Below are 13,118 nucleotides of genomic sequence, written 5' to 3'. Positions count from 1 at the left end.
CTCTATGCCCTTTCCTGACCCCCAGAGGTTGGGCAAGTCGGGCACCAATCTGCACCTCGGTTTTCCCCGCTGAAAAAGCAAGAGGTGTAAGCAGCCCCGGTTCCCAGAGCCTTGTGTGGCTATGAGAACTGTCAGTCAGGCTTAGAAACTGCAGTCAAGAGGGACCCGTGAACTCAGGAGATGGTGCCACCCCAGCCGAGCACCTGGTCATTTTCCTGTGCAGTTCTTCACGGAGGCTGGCCTCCAACTTGCAATCCTCCTGCCTCAGCCTCCTGAGCTGCTGGGATGATAGGCGTGTGCCATTATGTCCTGCCAGATTCATGGTTCACGGAGATGGGAGGAGAGTCGGTCCCTCCTCCTCACTGCACAGGCATTACAGAGCTGGGTAACCCTGGGAAGAGGGCATGGGTACTACAGCAGACTGGAAGTGCTACCAGGAGACACTCATGTACCTGGCACGTGTCCATGGGCCATGCCCAGCCTTGCTCTCTCTGCCCAATCCTAGGAGAGGTCAAGGTACTCTCTGAAAAGCATACTATGGCCGGGTGTGGTGGCCCACACCTATAATCCCAGTAACACAGGAGGCTGAGGCAGGAGGATTGCAAGTTGGAGGCCAGCCTCAGCAACTTAGCAAGGCACTAAGCAACTCAGTGAGGCCCTGTCTCTAAATAAAATACAAAATAGGGCTGGGGATGGGGCTCAGTGGTTGAGCATCACTGGGTCCCCCATAAAAAGCATCCTCATCACATTTAGCAAATCCCCCCACCCCTGATGGTGACAGCTCTGTAGACTCTGATGGTGCCCAGATTTGCAGCCCCGTCTCCTTCCAGAGAGTCAGAAGCCTCCGTTACTTGTTTTGCTTCTAAACAGACTCCCAACAGGTCCTGTAGCAGGCGGCCCACGATCGCCAGTTTGCATGCCTGAATTTTTAAAGAGTTTTAATGTGTAACCGTTTAATTCTTCCCAGAGAGATGTTTGCTAGGCGATAGAGATATTTTGCAAATAATATACTCATTGAGTGTTGGGAAGGAAGGCAGGGAATGAAAAGTCAAAGTACTAGAGGTAAAAACTGCTTAAAAACTGTGCATGGCACACGCCTGTCATCTCAGCGGCTCAGGAGGCTGAGGCAGGAGGATCGCGAGTTGGAGGCCAGCCTCAGCCACTTAGTGAGGCCCTAAGCAACTCAGGGAGACCCTGTCTGTAAAAAAAAAGCCCAAAGAAATGGCTGGGGAGGGGGGCTCCGTGATTTAAAAAACAAAAATGGTTTACCAGCCCCCTACCTTGGGTCTGGGGATGGAGAAGGGGGTGCATTTGAGCCATTAGGAATGAACGTCTTGGGATGTCCGTCTGCTGGGCAGAGTGTCTGGGATACTTCCTAGAGATCGTGACCTGTCCCCGTGAGTGGGGAAGGCTAATTAAAGGAAATCAAAGCCAAGAGATTCCAATGTGCTAAAATAACAACAGCGGGACACACCCTGCAAACCGCTAAGTCAGCTGTCTGCCTTACCCCCACCCCCTACCCAAACGCTCTGTGCTTATTCTGCTGATTTTCCACTGCCAACACCTCCCTCTCTGTTCCCTCTGAGAGATCAGCCCTGGAAATGGAGGTGAGTGTGGCCCTCGAGGCCCCCCACATGCCACACAGGGGACCCTTCATGATGGACGCTGTCTTCTCCTCCTCCAAAGTGGGGGCTAGCAGAGCGGGGGGCAGGGGTGTTGGCAGAGCAGGGTGGCACAGAGGACAGGCAGGTTAGTGCAAGAAGGGAATGTCTAGGAAAGCCACCAGAAGCCACTGTGCTCCTTGCTGCTTCTGAATGAGGAGGATGGGCGAGGACAGAGAGCAGCTGATGGGTTAGCCCCTTGGCTAACAGCAGAAGTAGGTGAAATACACCCTTTCTCCCCCGAGATGAAAGCGCTTTCAACAGGGAAATGGTAGTAGCAGTCTTCAGAACACGGGAGCAGAGACAAATCAAGGGTCCACCAACGGATTCAAGAATAAACCCGATGTGGTCCGGCCTTCTCGTGGAATATTACCCACCCAAGAAAAAGGGGGTCTTGATACTTGCCGCAGTGCAGGCAAGCCTTGCAAACATTGCACGGCTACGTAAGTGTACGTGACAGTCATCCAAAGGCTCGGGAGGCTGAGGCAGGAGGATCGCCAGTTCAAAGCCAGCCTCAGCAACTCATGGAGGCCCTGAGCAACTCAGGGAGACCCTGTCTCTAAATAAAAAATGAAAAGAGCTGGGGATGGGGCTCAGTGGTTGAGCGCCCCGGGGTTCAATCCCCTGTGGAAGAAAACAGGGAAGGAGGAAGAGAGAGAGAGAAGGTGTTCTTGGGCGCCTACCACCTGCCCAGGTCTTGCCCGTCCCTCTCTGCCCTTGACAGGACCCATCCCCCTCCCCCATTCTTCAAAGCGACAGCCTGTGCCCCGGGAGCTCATGTCCCAAGGTGTCCCCAAGGGCAGGCCGGGTTCCCCGTCCTGGAGAGTGGGTCCCTTTCTGGTTTTCTCTCTTGCAGCCTTTGCTGATGGCTGGCGATGGGGCTCCGCAGCCGGGGCCCTGCCCTGCTCTTTAGCAAACATTCCCCGGGGATGCATCATCCCGCGGGTCACCTGGGCGGCCACCGCGCATTGGATCCATTTTTTCTGGCCTAAAACCACAAACAGGAGGCGGTCTTCGCAGACTCGCAGGAGTCCAGTGAGGCCCACCCATGGCCCTGGGTCGAAGAGTCTTCCCTGGGCACTGGGCTGAGGCCGAGAACCTCTGTCCCATCCTGTCCCCCAAACACAGCGTCCTGGAGCCCAGGCCTGACCCGAGTCAGGGTGACGGAGTGTGGGGTCCAAGGAGGGCCACGGACCGGGCCCCTGCTGGCCACCCCCCACCCACCCCACACCAGCTCCCTCCTGCTCTGCGCTCAGCAAGATTGTCACCTACAAGGTGACAACTCTGTGGGTGCAGCCGGCCGTCCGGAGACGACTGTCCCTTGCTGATGGTGACAGGTACCATTAGGGGGAAGGTCTGGCCCTGAGGTTGCATCCAGTGATCGCCCTTGACTTCTCAGGCTGTGGCTTTTGGGGACAAACCAGGACGGCAGCATCCGTGAGCAGGACAAGCATCGTGGAGGCACTTTGGACAGGGACTTGGTGAGGGACGGTCCCCTACGGGACCTCAGTCACAGGAAGAGGTTCAGGAGACCCAGGATGGGCTCGCCTGCCTCCGGGACTATTTTTCCATGCATTTGGATCTTTGGGCCCTTGGATCCCATAAACCCTCATCCAGAGTTCTCGGAGCTGAGCAGGAAAAACACTACCCTGGTCCACGGTGTCCCCATTCTGGGGACCACCTTAGCCGCTACCCGTAGCTGCAGGCCCAAGCCACCAAACTCTCTGTCCTCTCACAAAACACAGTGGAACCGAATATAGAAAAAAAAGGGGCATCCGAAACTCTGACCAAAAAACGTCCACCTCGTTCTCTCCCTGGACATTCGGATGAAGTCTAGAACCTTCTCTTTGTGTTATTAGGGAATTCAGATGAGCACAGAGACTCCCGAGTGCACAGAGACAGGCATTGGATATCCCTTGGCTTCAAAGACTTTTTGAACACCTTCTGGGGACTTTCCTGAAGGTACCCGAAAGTGCCAACTTCTGACCCAAACCCCAGCTGGAACCCCAGGGTCAAGAATGAGGAGTGGGACCTGTGACCTGCTCCCTGAACGGCTTGGGAGGGTGCCTGGTCATGCCAGTGTGCCCAGCCACTTGGGAGGCTGAGGCAGGAGGATGGAAAGTTGGAGGCCAGCCTCAGCAACTTAAACTCACTTAGCCACTCAGTGAAACTCTGGGCCTAGATAAAATATTTTTTTTTTTTAAAAAAAAATGGGGGTGCTGGGGATGTGGCTCAGTGGTTAAGTACCCCTGGGTTCTTCCCCTAGACCATTCCCATCTTTCAGATGAGCAAACAGACAACTCTGACCAGTGAAGCCACTTGCCCAAGGTCACAGGGTCAATCCCAGCTGCTCAGCCCTTGAACCCGGCTCTGTCGGAAGCCAGCGCTGCACCTTGGGGTGGATGGGTTGTTTTCGAGCCTGTCCCCCGATTTCATCTTCCTGTACCCGGGGTTTCTCTATGTCTCACCAGCCTGTTGGCACAGATGAGTCACCCTGCCCGTAACCGGGAACCTCACCGTGTGGGCCTCGCCCCCTGGTCCTCTGGCCACCTGCAAAGCCTCGCCCACCTCTAGCAGGGAGTCCCCAGGGGACCCAATAAGGTCACCCAGCCCAGGGGACCGTTGGGGCTGCCTCCCTCGGACCCAGGTGCGCTCCCCACCCTGAGAAGCCTCTCCCAGCACCTGGCCTCCACTATGGAGGCCCACATGGACCAGAGAGGAAATGGGGAACCCACTGCTGGTCCTCAATAAGACCCCCAAGTAAGCCGTTATGTCCTGGGGCCCCCCGTGGGCACGGGAGTTGTCACACAAGGGAATCAGACTATGATGGGAAGGACCTGTTCCCGGTGGGGGGAGAGGCCCATCTGGAGGCCACATGCACATGGGCCAGATTCTGGGCTCAGAGCCTCATCAGCATCATCCTACATCATCCCCGCCCCCCTCCCCCCGAAACCCAGCTGCAGTCGGGACCCGTGTTATTCCCGACAGAGACCAAGAAACCAAGGACGCTCAGAGAGGGGCAGTCACTGGCCTGAGGCCACACAGCGAATCAGTGGCGGGATCCTAGGACTGAGGCCTGAACTCTTTCTTTTTCTGGTACCAGGGATTGAACCCAGGGGCACTTCATCCCTGAGCCACATCCCCAGCCCTTTTGATTTTTTTTTAATTTTTGAGACAGGGTCTCACTAAGTTGCTGAGGCTGGTTATGAACTCGCGATCCTCCTGCCTCAGCCTCCTGAGTCTCTGGGAAGACAGGCATGGGCCACTCCACCCAGCAGGGCCTGAACTCTTAAACAGTGTCTTCACACAACGAGGGCCTGGGGACCCTCTCGTTGAAAAATCGGCCATATCTATCTATATATATATATATTTTTTTTTTTTTTTAAAGAAAAAACTCTTAAAAAATTAAGACGATGGTCAGACCCGTTTCAATTGAATTTTTCTCTTCTGTAATTTTCAGAGCCTGGTGCTTCTGGGTCTGAGGCCTGATGGTATCAGCCGGAGCTGTACAAGTCATCGTCACGAACATTATCCAACACGGTGGAGCGTGAACATCCACCGACAACTAACAACAAAAACAACAAAAATTAATATGTGTCCGAGCACGGTGGTGGCGCACCCCTGTAATCCCAGCTCCTCGGGAGGCTGAGGCAGGAGGATGGCAAGTTGGAGGCCAGCCTCCGCAACTTCACAAGAGCCAGTCTCAAAATAAAATGAAGAGGGTTAGGGACGTAGCTTTGTAAGGGAGAGGGCTTACCTAGCATGTGGGAGTCCCTGCGTTCCATCCCTAGTCCTACTGCAAGATAATAATAATAATAATAATAATTATAATATATCCTTTCTGACTTAATAGGTTGGAAACAAGTCTCAGTTTTGGTTTGCATTGACATTTCTTTGAATCCTGGTGAGGATGAACCTTTTTTTTTGTTTCCTTCCTAGGCTTCTTAGTCATTGGTAGGGCTTCTTCTGTGAATCGTCTGTTCCCAATTTACTAATTTACAACCAGAGACATGTAACTGCCAAAGGGGACCGGATCCACGTCCCCCCAGCCAACACGTCAGCTCCCTGTAGGCACCGTCCAGGGAAAGCCAAGTTCAAGTCACAACGATGGATGTGGACGCCCCGGGGAGCACAGAGGGGTGGGGGACGGGGTGCCAGGGTTCTGTGGAACTGAGACAGAAGAGACCCACCCCTGGGGTCCACCGAATCCTGGGCCTGAGAGAGCCTCCTCCTCCTCCTCTCTTCCTTCTTCTGCCTCCCTGACTCTCCAACCTTTCTTCAGATGGATGCAGTCTCTCTTTAAATAGAGGACCACATCCAGGCAGGCCTGGTGGCACACACTTGGAATCCCAGCCAGAGTGGAGGCTGAGGCAGGAGGATCGCAAGTGGGAGGCCAGCCTTAAGAAAAAATCCAAATTCCTAAGGACAGAAGGCAAGGCCCTTCACAGTTGACTCTAACCTTTCTTTCCAGACTTGCTCTGTCCCTAGCCGACCACTGGATGGTTTTCTCATCTGTGAGATGGGGTCTTGCTGGGTTTCCCAGGTTGGCCTCAAAGTACTGGGTTCAAGTGATCCTCCCACCTCAGCCTCCCAAGTAACTGACTCTCAGGACCTGCCTGGCTTCTGCTGAATTTTTTCCCCAGTGTTAAGAATCCAACCCAGGGCCTCATGCCTGATGGGCAAGCCCTCTACCACTGAGCTACACCCCCAGCCTCTTTTTATTTTTTATTTTTTGGGGGGTGCTGGGGATTGAACCCAGGGCCTTGTGCATGTGAGGCAAGCCCTCTACCAACTGAGCTCTATCCCCAGCTCCCTGCCCAACCCTTTTTATTGAGTTTATTTTGATACAAGATCTCACTAAGTTGCCAAGCTGGCCTCCAATTTGCCATCCTCCTACCTCAGCCTCCCTAGGAGCTGGAGTTCCAAGCATGCGCCCACTGTGCCTTGCTTGATGGTTCTTGAATGTGACACGTATGGTCACACCTCTGGGCCTCTGCTCGGTAGCTGCTCCTCTCTGGAATACCCTCCCCCCACCAACCTGGCCTCTTGTTCTTTAATACCCAGCTCAATTGTCACCTTCTGGCCGGTGTCATTTCTGGACCTTGGGGCCTTTGCCAGACTGTATGAGAGTTTGGCTCTCTAGAGCACCCCGTCGGGTTGGATCATGAGAACTTTGATGTGAAATACCTTGTGTGATTTTTTTGGGGGGGTACCAAGGATTGAACCCAAGGGCACTCGACCCCTGAGCCCCGTCCCCAGCCCTATTTTCCATTTTACTTAGAGACAGGGTCTCACGGAGCTGCTTGGGGCCTCGCTTTTGCTGAGGCTGGCTTGGAACTCGCCATCCTCCTGCCTCAGCCTCCCCAGCCACTGGGATGACAGGTGTGCGCCACCACGCCCGCCCGGGCTATCAAGTTGACCTTGACCTCCAGCACAATGCTGGCTCTCGCAGGAAACCTGGATTCCCATTCAGGTCTCCCAGGGCCCTGGTAATGAATCTCTTGTTCTCTCCAGACCTCCGTCTCCTTATATATAAACCGAGGAGAGCAGAACTTCATTATATCTCCATGTTGTTGATAAAACCTTCTCTACAAGGCCCCATTCCAGAAGCAGACGTAACAACCACACGATGTCGATAAACATCATGATTTCCATTACGGTGATAATATAAAAGCTACCCGAGTTTGAAACTTTCAAGGGAAAGATGTTATTCCATTACAGGAATCATGATTTTTTTTTTTGCTCTTGGCCCTCCCCAGCGAGGAGGCAAAGCACAGCTCCGGATCTCAACTCTGCCACCCTCCAGCTGTGTGACCTTTAGCAAAACACCTGACCTCTCTGGGCCTTGGATAATTAGAAATTGCCCACCTCTTGGAACTTCAGTTCCTCATCGGCTAAATGCACACAGAAGAGCTGCCCTGGGTTGGGGGCAGGGCTAGGATTCAGAGACATGGGGACAGCAGAGAAGGCTCTGGAACACAGAACCAATTGCCAGTTCCTATCCAAACCAGCTCTGAAACAAACAGCCAGTTTCCTCCATCCCTGTGGAATGCAGAGGAGATTTTTCTTTTCTTTTTTTTTTTGCTGATTAAGTTCCCCCCCAAAACCCCCCCCCCTTTAAGAATTTTAATAAAGAAATGCAAAAATCAACAAAAAGTTCAGCAAACCCTTTCCTGTTATTAAATAAAGGGAAAGTAAATATTGCAAATTGCACATAACTTCCTAAGAGGATGTTTTGTTTGGACGGAAAAAAAAAAAAATGAGAAAGAAAAGAAAAAGCTATTTGCTTTCTGGAAGCCAAAAAAAAAAAAAAAAAAACATGTCTTTGCTGCAATTTGGTTTCAAATTTGATGACAGGGACATTATTCCTGGTTGGCCTGGAATGTAGACCTTTTGACTTCTAGGACGGATGTACCCAGCCAGGGAGGCGGGGAGAGCCAGGTTGGGGACCCTGTTGGGTCTCTTCTCCCCTTCTGTCCTGTGTGAGCAGAGCCACCCAGAAAATGATGAGCCCAAGATCACAAGTGGGGAACGTACCAAGAGGATCACACACAAGAGAAAAGCAACTCGAAACAAAGAACAGGTTTACGTTGTTCTGAGAGAAAGGGAGAAGTTGCTCAGGGCCCTCACTAAGTGGCTGAGGCTGGCCTCCAACTGGCGATCCTCCTGCCTCAGCCTCCCGAGCCGCTGGGATGACAGGCGTGCCCCCCACCAAGCTCCCGGCTTGATTTCCTTTTATTTCTTTGTAGTGATTAGTGACAGTAGCACTCAAGATGGGACGCGCTGGTCACCACAGCTCTGGAAGACAAAAAAAAAAAAGACATAAGTCAGAATTGCCCTTATTTTCCACCTGGCACTTGGCATTTGGGACTGAGCATGTCTGTCTCGGGGACCATGTGAAGAATTGATCTAGGGCTGGGGTGTGGCCCTAGATCTAGCCCAGCCTGGGCCAAGCCCTGGTTCAACCCCCAGGACCATCAAAAAGAAAAAGAGAGAAAATTCCATGTGACCAGGAGTTCAGACAAAATGACCAGAGCAAAAAGGAAAAGAGACGCAGGCGGGGGGTATGGCCACTGCTGGCCACCTGGCTCTGACAGTGGAACCCCGGCTCCCTGGGGTCTCAGGACCCCTCCCCAGTTCTCAGAGTCCTCCTTCAAGGGGTTCCACAGCCTCACCTGCTCCTCACGGCTCCCCACTTCACAGCGATGGAGGGACTGGGGACCGCACCTGTCACTCCAGGACAGGGCTCCTACTGGGGAAGGGCTTATGAATCGGAGCCCACCACCCCCACGGAGACGTAAAACAGACTGTGGGACTCTGCCTCCCAGGACCAGGACAGGGGGGCCACCTTCTTCTTTCTCCCAGCCTCCTCTCTGGCCCTCCCAGAGGACAGTTAATCTCAAACAGGAAAAAGACTTTTTTTTCCCCCCTCCTAGCATTGTATGTATCTGTTTGCTTGAAGCATCTTCTTGTGCAAATATTAAATATATTCAAATACACCCATAAGCCAGGCCTGGTGGCACATACCTGTAATCCCAGGGACACAGGAGGCTGAGGCAGGAGGATCGCAAGGTCGAGGCCAGAATCAGCAACTTAGTGAGAGCCTCAGCAAATTACTGAGACCCTGTCTCAAAATAAAAAAATTAAAAGGGCTGGGGATGTGGCTCCGTGGTCAAGTGCCCCTGGGTTCAATCCCCAGTACCAAAAAAAATAAGATAGAGAAATAAAAATGACAAATAATGTAACAATCACCTCTATGCCCAACGCCCATAGTGGTTTCTGTTTCCTTTTATTATTATTATTATTACAAATAAATCCAGGGATTGGGGCTATATAGCTCAGTTGGTAAAGTGCTTGCCTCACATGCACAAAGCCCTGGGTTCAATCCCCAGCAGCACACAGAAAAAAAGAAAAAAAAGAAAAAGAAAAAGAAATCCAAAGTCCCCTTTGCTTTGTGTATATTTTAATTTACTTAAACGGTGTCATGGAATTCCTATCATTCTGTCTCTTGTCTTTGTCACCAAACATGTTTTTGAAATGTATCCATGTTGAGATCTATAGATACAGATATTAATGTCTATATCCTTCTCCCTTCGTTCCTTTTAATGACTGCATAGTATTCCAGTATGTGACCATTTCATATCACATTTTTATGTATCTATTCCTTTTCTTTTTTTTTTTTAATTGCAAATCACCATGCTTTGATACAAATCTTTGTGTCTCTTCGGATATATATGCCCAAGTTTCTCCAGGAAAGTGACCCCCAAGTAAGACATGTTGGATCCTCAGTGGGAAGTCACTTGGCAGGAACAAGGCAATCCTGGGATCTGATCTACCTTCCGACGCTTATTCCCTGTGTGACCTTGGGCAGGTCATTTCACCTCTCTGAATCCTTCTTTTTTAAAATATGATCATTATTATTATTTTTAGTTATAGATGGACAAAATACCTTTATTTCATTAATTAATTTTTATGTGGTGCTGAGGATGGAACCCAGGGCCTCACCCGTGCTAGGCGAGCGCTCCACCACTGAGCCACGACCCCAGCCCTGAACCTGTCCCCACGTGGGGACCCCTCGATTCCCCTTGGCCTAGCCTGGGGTCAGCAGGGTAAATGAGGAAGCCTTTGTACCCTTGGAACCTCAGTTTCCTTGCCTGCAAAATGGGATGGGACTAACTACTTCAAAAAGGCTGTCGTGGGCCCTGGGAGCTAGACAGGACATTGTGACCAACTCCCCCCAGCCTGCTCATCTGGATGCTTCAGAGCCTTTGCATTTGTCTGTCTGTCTGTCTGTCTGTCTGGGAAGAAGCCCCGGATCCTTCTTGGGCTCCTGGCTCTCTTCCTCCCTGCAGCCCGAGGGGTTGAAATTTGCTGAAACACCGCCACCTGGTGGACGCCCTCAGGTACTGCAGGGCCTGGCCCAGCCGCAGGGAAACAATGGGGCGACGGCTGGGGTGGCCCTGCCCTGCTCAGAAATGCCGGCGGCTCCCCATTGTCTACAGGGCAAAGTCCAAAAGCCAAGCCTGGAATCCAAGCGCCTCCACCACCGGGCCCAGCCCTACCTATCAGACCTTATCACAGCTTCGACCTCCTGTCCCCAGCTCCTCCCTGGCTCTAGAACCTCAAAGCCCATCCCAGCCTCCCACGTGGGCCTCCCCTGAGCCAGATCCCATCTGCAAGGCTCATCCTACTTCCCCCCTGCTAGGTGAACCCTTCTTCCGGGTTCAGCTCAGGGGCCACCTCCTCCAGGAAGCCCTCCAGGCCCTTGCTCTTTTGTTTTCCTGACCGCCACTCCCCCAACACTTTGTGGGAGCTCTGTATATATTTCTTTATCAAAAGCTGCCTTCCGGCCTCCTGGTAATCCACAGGAGAGGCTGGAATCCAAGCTCAGGAACCTGGATCATGAGACCACAAGCAAGTGAAGCAGCCTCCCCCGTATGGGGACACCCATCTCACTGGTCTGTTAGGAGAATGATGGATACAGTGGTTGGCACATAGTAAGTGCTCAATAAATCACCACTGGTGCTGGGCGTAGGGGTGCCCTCCTGTCATCCCAGCGACTCTGGAGGCTTAGGCAGGAGGATCACAAATTCAAGGTCAAGGGCCCTAAGCAACTCAGCGAGACCCTGTCTCACTGATCTTTAAAAATTAAAAAGAAAAGGGGGTGTGGATCGGGGGTTCAACGCCCCCTGGGTTCAATCCTGGTACCCAAAGAAACAAACTCACAAGGTACCAAAGGCTGAAGGTTGCAAAGTGATAGGTTTATTAGATGATTCTCTCTACTTTTGTGCACTAAAAAACCTTATATAAAATTACCTTTGGGTTGTGAGTACGAGGTGTACATAAAACGGGAATGAACTTCCTGTTTCGAGTTGGATTTCCATCTCCCAAGATGTACATGCAAGTATTCTGAAACCCAAAACGCTTCTGATCCCAAGCATTTCAAATTTTAAAAAAAGTACTCAGCCTGCATTTCCCAAATTGGCGTGTTCTGGTGTGACATTACAACCCTCCCAATGGATGCCCAATCCATTCCTTTACCACTTGCAGTGGTTCGGATATGAATTCACATGTTGCAGGCTTGGACCTCAGTGTGGTGGTAGGACTCGAGAATGAGGCCTAGCAGAACTTCCTTAGGTGACTGGGGGGCACTGCCCTCAGAAGGGAACACTGGTCTCATGGGTTCTCATGAGAATGAAATGGCTGAGCCTGATTCCCGAGTTGCTATCTGGCTTCTTGTTTGATGTGACCTCTCCCTCTCACATTCTGCGGTGATGATTTGCCCCTGAATCTTGAGCTACATAAACCTCTTTTCTTTATAAAAATTTCAGCCTCAGGCATTTTGTCATAGCCATGGCAAAGAGTAAGATTCTGCAAATCCTGACAGTCTTCTCCCTGTTCACCCCCACTTTTTTTTTTCAACATTCTAACCATGAAGTTCAGTTGCCTTTTCCCATCTGAAGCCTGCACTTCCTAGCCTACCACAGTCACAGCCCAAAGCAGCCAGTGAATGCCACATCCTGCTCATAGTCTGGTCAAGGAGCCTCGGCAAACGAGAACAATCTAGGCTGTGTCAGACACTATTGCAGAACACAGAGATTCCCCCAAACAGGTGTGAGAAGGCAAGAAGTTTCCTGGAAGAGATGAGAGATCTGAGCTGAAATCTAAAGGATGCCCAGAAATAACTGTAGCAAACAGAAGGGAGAAAGATGTTCCAGGCAGTGACCACACAATGTGCCAAGATCTGCAGGCCAAAGGACATTGGAGAAGATCTAGAATTTTAAAAGTCTGTGGTCAACACTCAGCTGCATGCATCTCTCCAGGGTTAATCACCCACCTCCGCGGTCGTCCCAGATCTGTGCGCTGGAGAACCTGTCAATCAACTGTGGGAAGGTGTCTATGGGACCCCCCACGAGGGCTTCCTTGAAAATAACCAGGTAAGCAATAACTAGTACAGGTCCCGTGCGTGGCCCTCTCTCATACTCCTGACCACCCAACTTTCAGTGGAGAAAACTGAGGGTCACAAAGTCAAGTCACTCGGTCAAGATCACAGTCAATGAGGGCAAAGACGGAGATTCTAACTAGGCTGGCCTCTGGGGCTGAGGTCCTGGTTAAGATGCACACAACAACCACAGCACCCTGGCTTTGGTCCCCTGTCCAGTAGACAGAGCACCCCCCTCCCCTTGCTGTAGCTATGCACATGCGCTCTACGACCCGCGTGTTGCACCCAGAGCTGGTTCCGAAGGGCCACAAGCCCTCTAATGAAGTTTATGACATTGCACAGATAGCTTCGTATCTCGGGTGCAAAATGACTCTTGCAGGATCGCTGAGAGGAATCAAGGAGAACAGCATCTGAGCAAAGAGGCCGTCCATACAACGCAGACGAAAGAGAGAAGGAAGCCCAGGACCCGCAGCCTCCGCTGGCAGCCCAGCCTTCTGGCCGTGCGCAGGCGCACT

The 13,118-nt window shown here is 51.8% G+C and overlaps 1 protein-coding gene across 1 annotated transcript in view; it reads left to right on the top strand.

Moving 5' to 3' along the window:
- The window catches only part of Pparg (peroxisome proliferator activated receptor gamma), a 167,105-nt gene extending 161,574 nt beyond the window's left edge, over positions 1-5,531 (top strand). The window contains exon 7 of the mRNA XM_040290998.2: positions 5,122-5,531. Within this exon, the coding sequence (XP_040146932.1) occupies positions 5,122-5,150 (29 nt within the window). The 3' untranslated portion in view covers positions 5,151-5,531. The remainder of the gene's footprint in view (positions 1-5,121) is intronic.
- Positions 5,532-13,118: the final 7,587 nt, after the last annotated feature.

Source organism: Ictidomys tridecemlineatus, chromosome 16 (genome assembly GCF_052094955.1).
Source record: "Ictidomys tridecemlineatus isolate mIctTri1 chromosome 16, mIctTri1.hap1, whole genome shotgun sequence".
NCBI classification, from domain to species: domain Eukaryota; kingdom Metazoa; phylum Chordata; class Mammalia; order Rodentia; family Sciuridae; genus Ictidomys; species Ictidomys tridecemlineatus.
The sequence above is the reverse complement of the archived record's forward strand: the minus strand, read 5'-3'. Positions and strand labels throughout refer to the sequence as shown.